At 39.2% G+C, this 16,103-nt stretch overlaps 2 protein-coding genes and 7 non-coding genes across 9 annotated transcripts in view; 2 read left to right on the top strand and 7 right to left on the bottom strand.

Moving 5' to 3' along the window:
• Positions 1 to 16,103, bottom strand: part of LOC135795605 (uncharacterized) — a 40,497-nt gene that overhangs the window by 20,182 nt on the left and 4,212 nt on the right. The gene's annotated exons all lie outside the window — the stretch shown is intronic.
• The window catches only part of LOC135795604 (dipeptidase 2-like), an 87,640-nt gene that overhangs the window by 15,008 nt on the left and 56,529 nt on the right, over positions 1 to 16,103 (top strand). The window contains exons 2-3 of the mRNA XM_065307321.1: positions 2,846 to 3,601; positions 4,047 to 4,206. Coding sequence (XP_065163393.1) covers positions 2,850 to 3,601; positions 4,047 to 4,206 — 912 coding nt within the window. The 5' untranslated portion in view covers positions 2,846 to 2,849. The remainder of the gene's footprint in view (positions 1 to 2,845; positions 3,602 to 4,046; positions 4,207 to 16,103) is intronic.
• TRNAM-CAU (transfer RNA methionine (anticodon CAU)) lies at positions 5,038 to 5,109 on the bottom strand. The gene has a single exon. It is a non-coding gene; the product is annotated as a tRNA-Met (tRNA).
• Positions 5,890 to 5,961, bottom strand: TRNAE-UUC (transfer RNA glutamic acid (anticodon UUC)). Its single transcript has one exon. It is a non-coding gene; the product is annotated as a tRNA-Glu (tRNA).
• On the bottom strand, positions 6,792 to 6,863 carry TRNAM-CAU (transfer RNA methionine (anticodon CAU)). Its single transcript has one exon. It is a non-coding gene; the product is annotated as a tRNA-Met (tRNA).
• On the bottom strand, positions 9,676 to 9,747 carry TRNAE-UUC (transfer RNA glutamic acid (anticodon UUC)). Its single transcript has one exon. It is a non-coding gene; the product is annotated as a tRNA-Glu (tRNA).
• Positions 10,107 to 10,178, bottom strand: TRNAM-CAU (transfer RNA methionine (anticodon CAU)). Its single transcript has one exon. It is a non-coding gene; the product is annotated as a tRNA-Met (tRNA).
• On the top strand, positions 10,856 to 10,927 carry TRNAM-CAU (transfer RNA methionine (anticodon CAU)). The gene has a single exon. It is a non-coding gene; the product is annotated as a tRNA-Met (tRNA).
• TRNAM-CAU (transfer RNA methionine (anticodon CAU)) lies at positions 15,643 to 15,714 on the bottom strand. The gene has a single exon. It is a non-coding gene; the product is annotated as a tRNA-Met (tRNA).

The raw sequence follows: 16,103 nt of genomic DNA on the forward strand, positions 1-16,103 counted from the left end.
AACAACAATGATTCATTTTCCTTTTTTAATTTTTTTTTTAATTTTTGAAAGTTTTAAACTAGGTCAATATACTCGTAAATGATGGCAAAATTCATTTCATCCCTTTATCGTTTTGCGTTTACGTTTTGCGTTTGCGTTTCATCCCTTCAGAACAGAACTTGAAATGGATAAGTTACCTTTCCCGCTGCTTCCCATCCTTGTTCGTCTTGAGGTCCTCGGGGTATTATTTTCTCTGCGCCTTTGGAAAATTATGTGAAACGAATGGAAGGAATATTGCGAAAATACCTAATAAACTCGCAACCCGATTCTGATCCCCTCCACCGAGCATACTGTCATCTGGTTACCGCTTGTCGGCAAGGTGAGCACACGGAGGAGAGAACGATGAACTTTCATTCGAATTTCGGTTCGATTTGGGCCGGCGCCCAAGCGAAAACGGAGTGAAAGTTCAGCTTTAACAATTCAACAGAATTCAAACAGCAGGACGTCTCTCTCCACCCTCCTCTTTGGTTAGAAACTAGCAGAGAAGAGCATGGTTTGTGTTCGGCTTGAGTTCGATTTCGTGGTTTTGCTCGATCCTGTAAATTTCCTTCGTTTGTTTTATTTCATTTCACTGCGTGTCTTCGTCTCGCTGAACTTTTCGAGATTCACGATTCTTCATTTCCTCTTGGCTCGCGGAGCAGTTTCCCCTGATTCGTCTATAGAAACGTCTTTAAAGAAAATTTCGTTTTGCTTGTTTCTCTCGTTTTTACTTACGGATATTTCGCATCGTTTTATTGCGTCCCTCTCGGAATTGATGTGCAGAGTCAAAGGAGTAAGAGTTCATTTTCTACATATTGTCATTTATTGTCGTTTTGTGAAGTCGGCGTGTGCGCCGAATACGCGAAACGTGTCGCTGCGTGAGTATAATAAAGTTTTCGGACGGGCGCATAAATCAGGGGCGCACTTTCGTTCTCCGGAGCGATTTTCTTCTCGCCTCGTAAAGTATCCTAATGTATCGCTGGTATTGTCACACTTTGAAACTTATACTTGCACGAAATGGCTACATAAATTGTCTTCAAGAGTTCGCAACCCTTTGTACACTTTAAATTCGCCATCTTAAAGTTTTAGAGCTTTTAAAAATGTTTATAAAGCAAAGCAGCTCAATAAATTAATTGAAAGACGGTTATTCCCTGACCATAATCGCATCTGACCATTAAAGTGCACTTTTAATGCGCGCGTAAAAACTTTAAAACTCTATAAAATGATCGGAATGCTTTAATAGTTTACCAGCGATCGCTTTTCACGTGTGGCAAGCGGTGGATAATTGTGAAAATTGCGGAAAACTGCAGACGTTAGTCGTCGTCGGCTGGCAACTGAGCTAATGTCCATTACATTCACTAACATCCGATATAATACCGAGCGTCGACATCGGAAAATGTTAGTGCATGTCGGGGCAAACTTTAAGCTCCATAAAATAAAATTTTACGGCCACAAATTTGCAATAATCGCTGAATCAGCGGGGTTAGAAGTAAACAGGATAAAACCACACTAGCACACATTCATTACCTTTTAAAATATTGAAAATATTTTTTTTTACTTCTAACGCCAGTTTTCCACGGTTTTTAGACATAAAAAGTGGTACTTTATATACGGACGGTCAAGCCGTAAGTAATATTCATTATCTACTGGTATTATCTACGGGACGGAACTTGCGCCTGCGCATTTTGTAGTAGTGTGCGAGCAAATTTCGGGGATTTAAAATAAAAAAATCAAATACAAAAATTTCAACGTGAAAATAAAGTGGAAGTAGAAAAATTAGCGTAAGCATCATATGGCTAAACGATATTAAACACTGAATTCCCTAAACGTAATCAATTTCGTGAGTAAAGTCCCCGTTTACCCACTTGATCCATAATATACCAAATTTTTTATTATACCCTACGTAATATTAGTGATTTCAATGTTAATATCACTTTGAGACGTGGATAGATGAGCTCCTGGCCTAGACCGCTTCGGAAGTAAACGAAATGACCCTCTTTCGCAGCCTCCAGACTCATTCAGTTTTTTTTCGGCGGCGTGCACGCACTTGCTCAGACATTCATTGTGTGCCAGCGTTATAAAAACGTTTTTCGGCCGCACATGCTTTTTTGTGCGCTACTGGTCAGAGTGGGTCCACTTGCCCGCCATCATCGCATCCCCGGATACGTTAAATAAACTAACGTACGGCGTATATATCATTTCAGCCCGGAGCGAAAGTGAGTAATGAAAATGAATAAAACGTGGGCGCTACCCTTGAGCAAAAACCCACAAAGGAACGAAAATGGGCAAAAACTTATCGATGAAAAATTATCCCCTGGGATATACGGATTAATATTAAACTTGGATATGTTTTTATTTAAAGAAATGAATTTTTATTTTTTATTTTTTACGAGACGTATTGTTCGTTCGTTTATCCTATTTTGTAGCTGAGTCTGTGAAGTGAAGTTCACTCGCTGAGCTGGTGGACTATAAGCCGGATTCGCTTGATTAACGTTTCGGAAACTCGCGCCCGACCCGGGAAGCGTATGAGTTTCGCGTTAGTTTTCCTCCTGCTGGGCAAGCCGTTCACTCAATACTCAGACCCGGCGAGTGGGTGGCAGCTCGACGTATTGCCGGCAATATCCCCGAGGAATTGACAGTCTCGTAGAAAGGCAGCGGGCGTACCTGCTGTGCCGCTCGCAATCGTCAAAGGAGCTCGCAATCAATAAATCATTTTTTTACCGTGCCATACTTATTTCTTTATATATATAACTTCTGGGATTAACTTTTGAAATTAATTCCGCTTTGATTGATCCGGATGATTAAATGTGCATTTGTTTGGTTTCAGAAAGATGAAGTCGTCGAAATACACGCAGGCAACTAGCCCAATGGACAATGATTACAGGGATTATCAGAATATCGGGACAATTATACCCAACGAACCCAATCTGAACCATACACGTTATGAGAATAGCGAAGAGCTTCTCCTGAACCATTTTGATTACCGCTGTAACCATCAACAGGCTACTCAACCACCAAACCATCAAAACCATCAAAATCATCATCATGAACGCAATGCGAATAGTATAACCACGCGAGCTGAAGATTTCGACACTAGATGTCAGTGTAACCCACCCCCACCACCTCCCAACGTCCGCCATGCTCACTCCCATCATGCGGGTGGTCGTTTCAAGCAGTATAACAGCGATCAGAACATCCCGCACAATCTCGCCATGTCCCTGACCAAGCTTGATAACGCTGGTAGTCAATTCAGCCTGGATCGAAAAGCGAATCGACCCGGGAGTGGCGCTGGCAACAAGAAGCATACTTATACATGTGAACAGAACCAGAAGATTCTGCAGAAGCTCGAGATGAAGCGGATGCGTTCGCCGGAGGTGATTAACGTGCATCGCGGCACGCCGACCCTCCTCTACGATCCGCACTGTGACATTGGCGGCGTGACGATTTACGACGATTACGGCTTCCGCGGCAGTGGTGCAACCCCAGTGCCCGCACCGCTATCCAACACAAATGTGGCTGGTGGTGCTGCTAGTGGTGGTGGTGGGAGTGCACGAGGGACTCTCAAGAGACAACAGATGGAGCGGTAAATAAATTTTTCTCCCAACTAGGCAACCCAGAACACATCAACCTAACCAAACTTGTACAAACATAACTTACACTAACTTGGTACAACTAAGTTTACTAAACTTAGTTACTTGTAGCTTAGTTGGAGGTATAACTAATTGCTTTATAATTGCATCATTGGCGAGCAGATAATTTTGATTAATGTGCGCAAGTTTTATTTTATAATTTTTTTAAGTTTTTGAAATGAAAAGTCTCATGATGATAGAACACAAGTTGTTGCATGTATTCTGAATTGAGAATGCAGTATGCATAACCCCGGAGGCGGCAACTCTTGAAACTTTATAATAACACAAGTTTAATGCAATTCCGCGTCGTGTTATTACTGTGTCGGGAGATCTTCGTTTACTCCATTGAAATTAAATTTATGCACAAAAATTACAAATAAATTTTATGTTTTTTGATAGATTGAATGGTGGAACAAAACAGAGACGTCCTGCTGATGGAATGGACTCTGAAATGGATGATCCTGAGTTGATTTTTGAAGTGGACCAACTACGTTTGGGGGAATGTCCGTGCGCATGCGAACATGTCATCTACGGACCTGGATATACCAACTGTCTACAGGTAAGCGCCCTCTAGTGGTTAATATAATTAATATCTGTCAATATACTTGACATAACCTGACTTATTCAATCATTTACAATAAAAATATAAGAAATTGAATTTCGGCAATTGAATAAAGCCGTTTGTATGCCGGATCAACAGCTTCAGTTTCAGATAAAGTGAATTAAATGGCCCGAAATGTCCATTAGACTTTGAAGACTCGGACGACGTCGTCTTCAAGTAGATTACGCGCAGCTGAGTTTGCGTTCGGATGTGTGAGAGCGTTTGGAATGCGATAAAATATCGTCCTGGCAGAGAAGAATTGCAAAGCCGTGACGCAAAGAACTAAAACTGCGCGAATAACGAAACATAACGAAGCGAAAACCGAAAAACAGCAACCAACAGTCATTAATAATTGTTAGTTTACTGTTTGCTGCGCGAAGGCGGTTTTGCGCTGTAGGCCGCGAGCTTTTAGTTTAGTGCGTTATTTACGGTGTGCCAGTTTTGTGCGCTCGATTTTTTTATTATTCGCTGGCAAGTTTTACGATTCTTTATCGGAAAGTTTTTTGCGTCGATTTGAAAAGAATAAACATTTCGCGATTTGTGTGGCGGAAGAAAATGGAGGGTTTGGTAATCGGTATTAAAATGTGCAAATATTGTTATGATTTATGAGCTTGCTAATGTTACGAGTTGAAAAGAAGAAAAAGAAATCGAAAGAGGAAAGAATTGTTGGGTAAAAGCCAGTCGATACATTTTATCGGATGCTTGACATAACTGTCAAAATATTCGATGAGTTACATTATTTCAAGGGGTTTTATTTATTTATTTATTTCGGAAACAGAATGAAAAAGTTAGCAGAGCGTGGTTTCGATCCACGGACCTCTGGGTTATGGGCCCAGCACGCTTCCACTGCGCCACTCTGCTCATGTCCTTTTGCCTAAATTTTAAAAATCACCATTTTGACTTGTTCTTAACTATTTCCAAACTAAATTTAATTAAGTACCAACTTTTCTAGTGTCTTGTACTTATATTTTTAAGCATTTTTAAAGCGTCTTTTTAGTTTCTTGGCAAACTCTAAGAATAGTAAAAAGTGCACTTTGCATAAAATGCATGAGGAGACCGTCGAGGAAATTAACCATAACTAAAATTTCAGCTTATATACATTCCGGATATTGCCTGATACCGCTGGTTAATTTTCTTTGTTTTAGATAAAATTATTTTACGAGTTTGCTGAGCGCCACGTTACTGTAGAAGAAGTATAGCGAAACTTCTAAAAATATTCATGTGCAAACCACAGATACTATTACATGTCTACGTGAAATTTTATATTTTAAACTATGAGAAACTATACAAATTATTATAATAAAACATATCAAAAATATCGTTAAAATTATTTTTGGTTGAAAATTTTGACAGATGTTCAATCAAAAAAAAATGAGGAATAGTGGCCAAAATAATAATATTTTCAGGACATTCGGGACATTTTATCGTACTTTGCAGAGTTTAAAAAATAGAAACAGTTCATTAGCTTTAAAGGAGCTCTAAAGGAGCTCTAAAGGAGCTCTAAAGATAACGTATAATGGTAAACTTTACAAAGGGTAGCTGCTGAAGGTAATACTTGCTGTTTGCCACAGAAATTTCCAAAGTCAAAACAAAGTCTGTAAAAGAAAACTTGACTTGAAGAGATTGTTAAAAGGAAAGATTTTCCGATACCGGGAATCGAACCCGAGCCTGCTGGGTGAAAGCCAGCTATCCTAGCCACTAGACCATATCGGATGATTGAGAACAATTCTAAAATATTTGAATTTTTTTTTAAATTCTTATTTTTAAAATAATTAACAAGCGCACAGACATGAATTATCAACTTACATAATTGCAAGTTGATTTTCTTTTAACTAAACTAATAATTTTCAAAAATATCTTATTTAATGAATAAAATACATATTTTTGAAGATGTTCTAAAACTTGCACAGGCCAAAATTTAAGTCAAAATAAACACATCAAAAGTTTTAAATTTCCTGAATGAAAAGTGAAGAAAGATACTTAAGGTAACACCTTAATACTCTCGCCTGGCGAGCGAAATATCCACTTTAAACTAGTCTGTAACTCTCCTCGTGCATTTCTGCACGGCGCGCAATCGAGAAATCGGCAATCGTAAATTCGCAAATTTCGCCACGAAACCCGCCCGAGCGGAAGCAACGCGCAAAGCACAACCACTGGCACCGCCGCAATGAAAGAACGCACATATCATTGCCGAAAACACATTACATTCGCGAGTACGTTTCTATTTCGTCGTGTGGTATAAGAACACCCCCGCCTAGTCGCGCATGTACTCGCACGCTTTCTGGCAAAAATCGCAAAACCACAAAACCGCATACGGAGATAAAGGAAGATCAAGGATAAAAATTGAATTAAAGTACGCTGCTCCACACAATGCACAATCCGCGAGCGTGCCAAGAACGAAATTTATCTCTCAAGCAAAATTATTGCATTATCATGAGTGTGATTCAAGAATAAGAAAGACACTTTTCCAGGGTTTAATAATGGCTTATTATTTGGATCGTAAATTTTCTTTTCAGGGGAAAAATTTAAAAAACGAAAATAGTTAGCAGAGCGTGGTTTCGATCCACGGACCTCTGGGTTATGGGCCCAGCACGCTTCCACTGCGCCACTCTGCTCCTGATGACTCTTAGGAAAAGAACCCTTTGCCATCTTATTATTTTAAGTCAAAATTAATACTGTGTAATCCAAATATAAATATCTACCATTAAAATAACATTAGGAATATCAAACCTCAATCGGTGTCAGAATTCCATTGAAATGTATTCGAATGATTGATCACTTCGTGCGCTTTGTTATCCCACACTGAATTTACAGATGTTTCTAGCAACAACCACAAATTCTATTCCGATCCCATAATGCGGAGCTGTTGGGTTGTTAACGAGATGATCAAAGAATGCTAGAAATCCACGTATTGGTTCAACAATTTGCTTTTGATAGCCTGGCGAATGCGGAAAAGATGAGATCAAAGTAATTGTACATTTTAACGGTATTTATATACATAAATCTGCCCCTCTTGCCCCTTTTCCACCACGTTTTCCGTTTTCATTGGATGCTCCCATTCAAGCGGCCCCATGCTCCCCAAGTACAAAGAGGCACCCGGTGCTGGAGTTTAGATATAAGAGCACATGATAACAGGAAGTGGGAGGAGTATCGCTATAAATTCGATTCACCTCTCGCGCGCGCGTTTCCTGATGTTGGAATATTCACATGTTCGGCATATTCGTATGTTCAACTGTGGCGGCGGTGCATATTTCATCCGAATATTACGTACATAAATTCCTTCATTCCTTCGCCAGTCGAATGCCTTTATCGACAGGAAAATACTTCCTCGGAGGGACATTTTTCACCGCGATATGGCGCGACGCGCGACATGCGGAAAACGCGCATACATTACGCGCCCACAAAACGCATTCGCAGATACGGATTTCTAAGTTATGACCGAAATATTTTAATATAGCAGTGATTTCATTTTCGGTGAGGTATGGTGCGTGATAGGTCAGGAAAAAAACGTTGATTGTGATTGTGATTGTGTAAAGGGTTAGAGCAGAGTGCAATTCTCTTTTGTTTGGCTAAACGAAACGAAATTACGAAAATTTGTTGTGCAAACACGCCGAGGGCGCAATTGCATTGTTAATCTAATTATAAATTGGAACGAACGCGTTTGTCTTTCCCGCCTGAAAGTCGGACGCCATTGTTGTCCGCACGGACGCCGAATCGTCGGCCATTCGGAAGATTTACGTGTCAATTAAAACATTGAAACTATCGTTACCATCAACAAATCTCATGTGATTTGCAAATTAATTCATTTTTTTTTGTTTTCATCACCAAAACCAAAAAATTAAAACATTTATGAATATTCTAACTTCAAAATGTTGAAATATAAAATATCAATACTCGAAGTATATAATTTTCAACGTTCAATTAACAATTCATCCCCGACATTTGCATTTTATTGTTTTCTATCGGCGTGTGTCTTTGTTTGTCCGCGCGCCCACGCTGCCATAACAATAATAATGTTTAACGCGCATATTGCACGTAAACGCCGGCAAATAAATGTAGGAATCTACATTGCGCGACCGGTTGTACGTTTGGTTGCATAGCCGCGCGTTATATATGACTGCCATGCTGGGGGTCGAGCTAGCGCGCTCATAAAATATAAACGGGGACGACTGAAGTGGCTCGTAAAGAGGATTAAATCGTCCGCGAACGACCTTTTCCACCAGAAAATTATAACCCACGCCAAATACCAGCCAGTGGACGACTACTCGCCGCCAGGGGGCCGCGAGATTTATCGTTATTTTTAACCCAAGCGACATCTACATTCCAAAAATATGAAATTTAAACGCCAACGACTAATTAAACATTAATTAATTATAATTGAGTGAGTTTTTGAAGTCTAGACCAGCGTTTTGATTTAGTTGAAAGTGGTTTGTTTGTGGATTCGAGTGCTGTGTTTGATTTGTGAGCGTAATTATTTCTCGGGTTTTTTTTTTTGCATAGATTTTGAGCGATGTGGAGGTCTCAACCCGTGACCGTGTTATTAGTTAATTAAAATATTAATTGGAAAGAATGTGCAATTAATTAAAGGCGCGCACCAAGACGCGCTGCCACCATCGACAATGGTAAACGGCGTTTCATTTAAATGCAAATTTCCGGCTTGGCAGTTTAACTCTGAGTGAGTGAACGCTGCTGGAAATTTTCCTTTTTCGGATCAGCATCCGGAAACAGTCCGACTGAGATAGATCCTTATATTTTCTTTAGTGCTAAAAAATATCTACCGAATTATACTGTGTTGGATTCGTGCGGCAAATATTTCCATTTTGAACATTTCCGGGTGACAAATATAAGCAGATGCTTTTCGCCGGCGTGGTTTTGCAGTCATCCGGCTTTGGGTCCGATATCCTTCATTTCTCATATCCTAGCTTACCGATGCATCTTGATGCAGCCGGGTTTACGATCCTGATCGGAATGCAACTTCCGGTTTTCCGGTTATTTTCGTATTTTGGCACTGAACAGATTCGAACGAAAATAAGCAAATAAAAATAATTTTACACTTTTCCGGTTTTCCGGTTTGACTACTTTCGATGACTTGCGTCTTGTCACTCCCGGAATAACTTCTCGGGCAGGTAGTAAGTAAGCCAGCTCTGAGTTTGAAGCATATATGCAAATTTCGCTCGACCGGAGCGAGACAGGAGCGAAAACTGAATCCGGAAACTCATCTCGCGACACGTTGTAGCTCGAGTTTCCAGTTTGAAATATGATTACATATTCCTGCATCCAACTGGCGTGTGCCTGTTTGAGTTAGAAAATGTAAATTCGTAAATTCCACGCGTGACTTGAGACGTTTGTGCGTGTTTAGTTGACAAACTATCGGAATTTTTGAATTTTCGCGAAAAACACATCTTTGTAATAGAAAAATCAAAACATTTCCGATACCGGGAATCGAACCCGGAGCTGCTGGGTGAAAGCCAGCTATCCTAGCCATTAGACCATATCGGATAATAACATTTTCCTCTCAAATAAATTTCGCCAACATTTATTTCATTTAACTTCAAAGAAAATCTTCATTTAAATCCTGTAACTGTCTTATACGTAATGATATCCTGCAAGTATTCAACTTTACTCTCGTCTCAAGTGATGTCTCGCAGGATAATGTCAAGTTTCAAAGTTTATTGTCTCTTGTACTACCTTAGTACCTCGCTTGAGCCATTTAGAAATAAATAATATTTTAACTGACGCGGTAAGAAGAACTATTGCAAAGTAAACCTGACAGCGTATAAACTTTTGACATTTAGCAACATAAAACGCATCAAGAAAATAATATTTTAAGTTTGGTTGAGTAAACAAAAGAAAAAGTTTAGCAGAGCGTGGTTTCGATCCACGGACCTCTGGGTTATGGGCCCAGCACGCTTCCACTGCGCCACTCTGCTTCCGGTGATCCAACGCGTCACTAAACTTCGCCATCTTGACAAGCACTTAAAATTTAAATTTCAGTGTAATTTTATTAAATATTTGTTTGATCTTGCGCTTACTGCAGGCGCGTTCAACAGGCTGTTGATTTTTCTTTCTATTTTCATACAAAAAAGAAGAAGTTTTACCGCATTTGCAACTTGCAGGCTTATCTCGGGCGTTCAATCTTTGCCGGGAACTTTTCCGGTCGTGCTTTTAAAAACCTAAATAGATTTTAACTATTTAACTTTTCACCCGTGCACTTTTAGCTTAACTTTTTTTTACCTTGTAAAGTGTAGCATTAATATAATATGATAGCAGTAGTCAGATTTACAATATAAATTCAAGTCGTGAAGTGGAGAGTGAAGAAGAGTATACAAATACAAACAAGACAAAAGTCTGTTTAAAGGCAGACAGAAGGCAGAAAGCCATTAACGTTTCATTTTTAATTGCGCCGGCGAAAAGTTTCGTAAACTTTTGTTTACAACTTGGCCGTAGTCACCGCGCGCTGCTCATTGTGCGGTGCGCGTAATTTAATCGCTTGCATTGTGGTCTGGTCGTTGCAAATTTTAAGAGCAATTTAGACTTGTTTGCACTTGGAGTTATTGTGCTCTTTGTCACGCACTCACGATTGCGATTCAGAAGGATTTTTCCAGGAAGCAGAGTGGCGCAGTGGAAGCGTGCTGGGCCCATAACCCAGAGGTCCGTGGATCGAAACCACGCTCTGCTAACAAGATTTTTATTTTATTTTATTTTTGCTTATTTTTTTAATTTTTACGTGGATTTTCAACGTAATATCTAATTTGGATTCATAATGCACACTTTGGCGAGACAATATCCATACTCCTAGCTTAATTTCACAACAATTTCAAGCAGTGGCGGATTATGCTTCAGTGGGGCCCTAGGCGCAAATCAAGTTTGGGGCCCCTAAATCCGAAAATTTTCAAAAACGGTTATTAGCCCAGTAAAATTAATAGTTTTAGCGTACGGGCGCCGCAAAGTCTACTTCAACATTCGTTTGTGCCAAAAACTCATTTCCTCACCACCATGAGGTAGAGTACGTGGCGCGTTTTTTTTATCGTGGTATCCCCAGCAGGCCTAATCCTCACGCACTATTCCAAAATTTAATGGATTATCTTCCGATTCGCTCTTCGCGATGGACCAGGTGTTGTGCGTTAATTGTTTTCAGAACCGATCGAAATATCACAGGTAAAATTTTCTGCCATACTATCCGCGATGGGATTATCGTTTTCAATGCTATCTTGGTTCTCGAGTTCATCGTACGTGTGCTCAAAAACGGTAATCGTATTTAAATTCAAATTACAAATTTACTTTTCTTGCCTTCTCTTGGGCAAAGATTTCAATAATTTTGTCGTACTTTAGTTTTTTTAAATATCATTTTCTATAAACATTAATGCGAAGTCATTTAAGTGCTCTTGTGAAAGACTATTGCGCAGATAGTTTTTGACTCGTTTTAAAACTGAAAATGTTCTTTCTCCACTTGCATTAGAAACGGGCAAGGTCAAAAAAATTTGCAGTATTGTGTGTATATTTGGAAAAGTTGATTTTAGACCATTACTTAATGTTGCATACATTTCATGTGGATCTCTAATATTTTCTTCTTGTATGTATTTTAGAAAATGAGTTAACTCATCAGTGAAATATTCTGGCTCAATATCTTTTTCATACTTAGACAATAATCGCTCTACACAATTATTAGTCTCAACACGGCTTAATTTTAAATCAAAGAAAATTTTAAAATCGTTAAGAACATTGATATAGACATCGCTCCTTCGAGTAATTTCTGATGTTAATACATCACATACAATATAAAAAATGTTGACAATAAAAAAATTTCTTGACAAAAATGCTGTATCATTTTTGTTCGTTTCATCATATGGATATTTGCGTTTTCTTTGTCTCATCTCTTTATAAGAATGATGAGCTGTTAGGGATTTAGCCTCCTCTTCAACAGTTTCGAAATTATTTCTGACCACTGTTATAAATTCGATTAATGATTTTAATAAACTAACACTATTAAGAATATTTATCTTTGGTTCCTGTAAGTATTTGCTGGTAATTTCGATTCTCTGTAGGAGTTTGTTCCAGAAAATTGTTAACAGTGCCGTCTCAAATTGATCGAACTCTTTTGAACTCTGTTATTTTTTAATCCAACTACCACCCCAAAAATCTAGATAAAAATTGTAGGAGGAAAAACGTTGGTACAACGTGTTCCGCAGATGTGAAAAAATGATAGAAAGACGAAATAATTAATAATCCAAAAAAGAGAGTTACCCGCTATTTTACAACCTTAATGGAATATTCCTCAACTCATCTCCTCCACAGATGTTCGAAATTTAAAAAAAATTGGCAATATACTACTCGCATTATAGCTACAACTTTCTAATGCAATATTCAAGAAAAGGTCACAAAAATTCGTGGCAGAAAACATCCAAATTTTATTTTAAACAGTTTGTCATAAAGAAATAAAATCGGAGATAAAAAGTTTTAAGTCAGCTACATATCCGTGACGGTTGCTTTGCGGACACGTGTGAAATGCCGTTTTGGGCGCCAAGTGAAAACCAATACGTTATTCATAAAGGCTGAGGTCAAAACCAACTGATGAAGTATTTGTGGAATTACTATGTCTATATGGGACATATAAGTGCCAGGGGCCCCTCAGGCAGCCGGGGCCCCCCAGGCAGCCGGGGCCCCCCAGGCAGCCGGGGCCCTAGGCGCGCGCCTAGTGCGCCTAGGCCGTAATCCGCCACTGATTTCAAGCATTCTTTAAACGCTGCGAAAGATGCAATTTCGCTTGATTCCGTTTGTTGTTTTGTTTCGTTTTGTGTGCAGCGTGTGCATAAATGCTGCCAGTTGGCATTCGTGGATTAAACGCTGCGAAATATGCAGCCAACTCCAAGGCTGAAAAAGTCATATAAAAGTAATAGGAACCGGTGTGCATTTTAATTTTATTAAAACTCTCTCGTTGCGACCCGGCTTAACTGCGCTCAGCGACGAGTTGCAAACTGCAAGTCGCCCGGCGCAAGTTGAAAGAGGTTTCGTCAGCCAGCTCCAAATTAAAAGTAACGTACAAATTCTTTGGCCAAGTACGCAGCAATTTTTTTTCTCCTTCTTCTGTTGCTTTCCAAGTGGCACGAATCTTTAATTAAGTAATTATGAAATGAAAGTGCCGAGAAAAGGCGCTTTGCTTTCATTGTGGATTTTTCAAGTTTAAAATTAAACTTGTTTGTTTAATTTTATTTTTATTTTTTGTTTCTCTACAATCTGTTGTTCAAATAAAATAAAACAAAAACACAAAAATGTGCTTTCATGTTTTTCATGCGTGGTTACACAATTATACCTGACATTTGGTCAAAATGCAAAAAATTTCCTTTGTGAATTATTCAGTTGGATAAAATTTCATTAATTATTTTTGTGGTGTTTAGTTGCGCTTTTTTTTTATTCTTGGTGTAGTTTAGGGAAAGGAGGAAGCAAATGTTGGAAAAACAATAAACCGAAAACTCAAACCCTCAAGACACTTTCGACTTTCGGACAAATTGGAACGATAAAACGATAAAACCGGATTTTCCTTCGATTTCTCGCCCGAATTTCCACAAAGTTGGCGGAATTGCGACAAACCGTTTTGCATACTTATGTTTGGTTTGCTTTTGTAAGCCTTTTCTCTTCACTTTTTTTATCCTTTTGTTTTTTTTCCACAAATAGTAAACTTTTTTTTGTTTTTAAATCAATATTTTTCATTTTAATCAAATATTTTCCGCAATTTTTTTATTTCCCCAGTAGTTTTATTTCCGTCATGACCATTCTCGATTTTTACAACCCCAAGGGATTTGCAGCACGTGTAATGGTTCGGCATGCGTTGTCTCTTTGTCTAACCCTCCAAAAAGGTCTTTGCTAAGGGCGACCGCATTCGTACTCGCACCTCAAACACCTGAAAACACCCCCCAAAGGCAAAGCTAAGGTCTACGCACCGGCAGCGAGCTGTGAAGTAACACGTAAAAGTTACAACACATCCCTTTATGCTGATGCTGGCACGCATGACGGCATGATGCCACTGATGGGAAGGAAGGACGCGTCCGTGGTGTCGGAGTGTGTGTAGTGGGCAAATCGGCGTTAAACACACCTAATGGCCGTGAAAAACCACTCGAAAGCGTTTGCAAATTGCCGTAATTGCCTCGCATTCCGCACCCTTTTTCTATCCCATTCGGATGATAATCTTTTATCTCTTTGGGAGGTCAAAACCGAAAACAGCTATTAATTAACACAAAATTACAAAACAAAACAAAATAAATTATTTCACAGCGCATTTGGGCGCAGGAAACATCATATGTTTATTTTATTAACATTTCTTGTCGTTTGCGCCCTTGGCGCTTGTGTTTTTTGCGACTTTCGTGCGTGAGGCACACTCCATGGGAAGCAGGGAGATAATAGTTTGTGTTTTATTGGCCTCGGGGGCTCGATAACTTAGCTTTGTAACCTGCGAGGCGGAAAAGCCACCAACGACATTCAAAAACATGTAAAACAAGCGTAAAAAATAAAAAATTACACGCAAAAAAACAAAAAATAAAGTTATTTCAAGGCAAAGCACTAAACAAGTAATAATTGATCATGATCACGACGTTTTGATCGTATCCGCACGCGTGTTTATGCTGATGATGACAATTATAAACTCGGCTCGGCAAGTTCTGAGCTTCGTATTAAATTCGACTAGTTCAACTATCTTGGCGCGCCCCACAGTAATAATAACGCCTCTAATGGCTGTTAACCCGCGCGCGTTGTTGCCAGTGTTGCCTATTTGGATGTTTGCGTTCGCTAATAACAATTATCAGAGTGGCGCAGCATTGTGCGCTGCGTAACCGCCGCTTCTTGAGCTTCAATTCGTAAACCGGAAGCGTGCCAATTAGCACTTTCAAATTTGAGCACAACTTGTATATATTCGTATTGAATGCGTGAGACGGCTACAATTAATTTAACCACTTCCAATTTGCACTGCATTAGTTCCAATATAACTTCAATTGTCACTCGAAATCATGAATTATTGACTGTTTGGTTGCATACGTTAAAAAATAAATAAAATTATCTGAAGAATTTCAAAACAAGTATTTTGGTTGTTGTTTTGTTTAACTGGAGGAAATTCCATGACAGAGTTAAGTTGACGCGTGTTAGATGTAAGATGGTGAAAGGATCAGCCCCCAAACTTTGTCTTAATCGTGTTAGAAGACAGTTTATTAGGTAGCTACACATCCTGCTTCCCGTCTAGAGTGTCTAGACTGTTTTATCCTTCATAGAAACAAGATGACTACAACTTAATTTACTATGAATCTTGACTTAACTCATTTATGTCTTAATCAACTCAAATAAATTGCTAAAACAGTTAAAATTCCAGAAAAAAACTAAAAAATAATCAAAAAATAAAAGATTCCTTGTTAGCAGAGCGTGGTTTCGATCCACGGACCTCTGGGTTATGGGCCCAGCACGCTTCCACTGCGCCACTCTGCTCCTGATGACCCAGCAGGAAATAAATATGAATATAAATCAAAGTTTTCATCGTTTTCTATGCGTCCAATGAATGATTGCCACACTAATCAATTTGACGGGGTCCTCTTTGTTTAAGGAAGAAAAACGACAAGCTGTTGCCAATCGTGCGTGTTGAAGCGGCGTTTTACGAGGGCGTTGTTTTCAATCGGCGCTCGTAACGTGCGGCAAACATTTGTATTGTTCGCGCACATCCGGTGCGCTTTTTTTGCAGCCTTTTTTCAAACTGAGTTTCATCATCATCAACGCGTATGCATGCATTGAAAAATTCCGAAAACGTGTGGGGTATGGTAACGAATGGCTGTTTGGTAAACACTCGGTTTGTTACTGTCGGTTAGGGACACAAAGAGTTT

This window comes from Atheta coriaria, unplaced genomic scaffold, assembly GCF_025399875.1.
Source record: "Atheta coriaria isolate IRGN ID8LTWV9N9 unplaced genomic scaffold, Caltech_Dcor_3.1 hic_scaffold_7_pilon, whole genome shotgun sequence".
Classification (NCBI taxonomy): Eukaryota; Metazoa; Arthropoda; class Insecta; order Coleoptera; family Staphylinidae; genus Dalotia; species Dalotia coriaria.